This window comes from Mus musculus, chromosome 19, assembly GCF_000001635.26.
Source record: "Mus musculus strain C57BL/6J chromosome 19, GRCm38.p6 C57BL/6J".
NCBI classification, from domain to species: domain Eukaryota; kingdom Metazoa; phylum Chordata; class Mammalia; order Rodentia; family Muridae; genus Mus; species Mus musculus.
In genome coordinates, this window is record NC_000085.6 from 12,238,352 (window position 1) to 12,242,149 (window position 3,798).

The 3,798-nt window shown below is 40.4% G+C and overlaps 1 protein-coding gene across 1 annotated transcript; it reads right to left on the reverse strand.

Annotated features, from left to right (window-relative positions):
* Positions 1–2,369: 2,369 nt before the first annotated feature.
* On the reverse strand, positions 2,370–3,308 carry Olfr262 (olfactory receptor 262). The gene has a single exon (NM_146688.2). The coding sequence runs from the start codon at positions 3,306–3,308 to the stop codon at positions 2,370–2,372; it is 939 nt and encodes a 312-aa protein (NP_666899.1).
* Between the last annotated feature and the right edge of the window lie 490 nt (positions 3,309–3,798).

The window sequence follows — 3,798 nt, forward strand, 5'->3', positions numbered from 1 at the left end:
GTCTAACATCATGGCTTTATTTCAGGACTTGGTTGCTTTTTTACTTCTAGAATGTGGTCCATAAAACTCCGTGGTCTGCCTGTCTTCCAGTTAGACAATGCCAGCTAGCCATCTGGCCCGGCAGCTCTGAAGAGAGATGATTCCACAGCCAGTTTGCAAAGGTTCCAAGCCATGATCGGAGTGACTGTGGCTATTCCTGTGCTTGTGGGAAGAGGGGCCGGTAAGCAGTATGTAACCATAATTTTGGCGACTTTGTTGGGTTCTTTCCCCCACCACTCTCCTCCATCCCTTACAAAGCCCCAATTCTAGGTAGGAGAAAAAGAAGGTTATAGGGGAAAAGGGGTGTCAATATTGCTAAACTGCTTCCTGCTGATTAGGGGTGTTGAGTTTCTTGGGGCAAGTCCAATCTTCATCTGCAGGATATCTCCTCCAGCAACCAGGGAACCTGCAAACAGCAAACAGCCAATGGCAACCATCAACAGCAGCTGCAGGGGAACCACAGCTGCCAACCCCTCTCAGGTGTTGGTATTTTCAAATCCTCTCAGGAGTCCCCAGAATTCCAAACATAAACTATCTTCAGCTGGCAAAATGACACCCCTGCCAGAGCATGAGACAAAGTAGTTAGTTGCTGTGGACAACCCGATGCACCCCAATAGCCCACATCTGGGATTGAAACAAAAATATATTCAGATAACTTATCAGTATTTTTAAAGGAACCAAAATTCTCACTACAGCAGTACTGTGCTTGGGCTTCTCCAGCATCAAAAGGAGCAGGAGGCATGAGAAAGTGAGGATGGAATGAAAGCAGTGGGGCTCAGGGAGATTTTGCTTATAACATACAATGGGGGTGTAGAGAGCATCATATATGCAAACAGGATGGCTTCCCTGCTGAGTTTTTCATCAAGGGGAGAGGGACAAACCAATTCTGTGAACACCGGTTAATAAATGATTACTCCTTGTGTGGTTGACTAAAAATTAGTTTAGCCTTACATTTGTCAATTGTTTTTGTAATTAAAACTGTGTTCATTCATGCCTTCAGAGTGTTATGGTATGTGCTTGTTATCGTCTTTCATTTTGCAGAGCCCTAGGATAGAATGCAATCTGTCACATTTGGTGACAAGTGCCTTTACCACTGAACTACCTCACTTGTCAAGTTGTTTTTTGTTTTTTTGTTTTTTGTTTTTTTTTTTAGTCCACTACAACCATTGCATCACTCAATCATTGTTCAGAAACATAGAACAGTATGATGGAGAATGTCGGGCATATACAGGTATGTCCTAGAGTTTTAGGTGTAGCATATCACTGTAACATTGATTATGTGGTGACTTTTAGTGCAATGAGTCCTCATAGAGCAAACTTGACCAGATGCCAGAGATATCAAAATAAATTTGATGGCTGATTCAATTAGCTATTTCAAACCAGAGCAAACTATCTGTGTTTAGAGTAGGACAGTAAGAAATTGCAGGGTCCCTCATACTTTTCAGATATGGTTATTGACCATGCCTTTTCTAGATGCCAGAAACAAGCCATCAAAATACTAAGTAAATAGCAATTTCTTGCCATTATTCTTCATGATTTAAATCATGCCCTTTTCTCTTAGGATATGGTTGATGGATGCAGGTATATGACCCCAAACTCACTAATTCTTAGCATCAATTTCATTAGAAAGAAGCCAATCATTTAATTTTTATTTTTTAAAAGAAGGTGCAGTCAAGGCAATGCATAACTCTATTTCTTATAAACAGGAAGTCCTAGCAGATCCTTCTCATCTGTTTAGAAACACAGAACAGTGTATGGTCATGATGTAGTTTGTAGGACACTATGTTATGATACTTGTTGTCACAAGGATTTTGGATCCTATGTGGGGAATCTTCTCTATGGGCATAGTTCTATGAATTAGCAGTCTCCAGTCTTGTACATAATGTTTCTACAATTGATGTTTCTCAAATGCCTGTGCATAGGACAATAAATAATGAGACAGTCATTGTGTAACATGGAAACTATAACCCTATGGATCCTAATGGAGTTTCCATGCATCAAATCAGTTGGTTCATGCAGAATATTGTGTGATTTTTTTTTTGGGGTGTGTGGGGATTTTGAGACAGGGTTTCTCTATATAGCCCTGGCTGTCCTGGAACTCACTCTGTAGACCAGGCTGACCTCAAACTCAGAAATCTGCCTGCCTCTGCCTCCCAAGTGCTGGGATTGAAGAGGTGTGCCACTACGCCCGGCTTATTGTCTGCTTCAAAGTAAAACTTTTTTTCTCCAAAAGGCCATGAATTTTGTTACAGTCCAGCCATGTGCATATTATTGTGGGCAACAGCAATTGTGGAAAAACACATATATTAAAAATTTCAGATTCTGTGTCCCTAGTTGCAGATTGTCTTTTTCTGCAACCTCTTCATAGCATCTTTGATTTCTCTGTTCTTCAGACTGTATATCAATGGGTTCAGCATGGGAATCACCACAGTGTAGAAAACAGACACAAATCTGTCAAAACTGGAGGAGCCACCAGAACTTGAACTCAAATAGACAAAGATACTGGAGGTATAGAATAGGGAAACAGCTGTCAAGTGAGAAGCACAGGTGTTGAATGCCTTGGATCTGCCCTTAGCTGAAGTGATCTTCAGAATGGACAAGACAATATAGACATAAGATATCATGATAACTAGCATGTTTACAAATCCAAAGATCATTGTTAATATGGCAGTTAGGACTTGTACAAAGAAAGTGTCTGTGCAGGACAGAACTAACAACTGTGGCATGTCACAAAAGAAGTGCTTGATGACATTAGTTCCACAAAAATGGAGACGAAGCAAAGCAAACAACTGTAGTAAAGAAGCAGTGAGCCCAGAGAGATAGGATGCCAGCACCATCAGTACACAAAGAGTGGGTGACATAATCGATGCATACAGAAGAGGGTTACAAATAGCAGCATACCGGTCATAGGCCATGGCTGCCATGAGACAAGACTCACTCAACCCCATGGTGGAAAAGATGAAATTCTGAACAATGCAGCCCACAAAACTGTTAGTTTGCCTTTCCTGGAAAAAGTTTGAGAGCATTTTTGGGACTGTACTGGTAACATAGCAAAGATCTATGATGGAAAGGTTGCACAGGAAGAAATACATGGGAGTGTGGAGGTGTGAATCCATTCTTATTAACACAATGAGGGACAGATTCCAGGTGAGAGTTGTAATGTAGATGAGCAGAAATGTGACAAAGAGCAGTATTATTATTATGGGTAAATCTGTGAATCCCAAGAGGATGAACTGGGTGATCTCTGTGCTGTTTCCCCTGGCAATCATTTCCCTGGTGTTTCTAAGATCAAAAGGGAGACAAGAAAATACATAGTTGACCAGGGTGAAATCATAGCATTACAATTTTCACACCATATGTCCTTCTTCTAGGACCGCTGAAAAAGAAGAAATGCTTCATTGTCCCATGGAAAGAGCCAGTCATTCTTCTCTAATTGTCAAGAAGACACTGAGAAGAGTTGGGGAAAATGGGGGAATCTGATCAAAGTGCATTATGTCAAAATCTTAAAGAATTAAAATCAATGAGAAATAGAGCCAGACATGGCTGCCCATGCCTTCAATTCCAGAACTCAGGAGGCAAAACCAAACAAATTTCTGAGACTAGCTTGGTCTACATAGTGAGGTCTAGGCCAGCCAACACTCAATAATAAAAAAGAAAAGATTTATTCTAATAACGAAAGATATGAAATAATTTAGCACACTTATAATCATTTCTGAAGTCCTTTAGAGATATATTTAAGTATCCAAACTGGAAAAATAC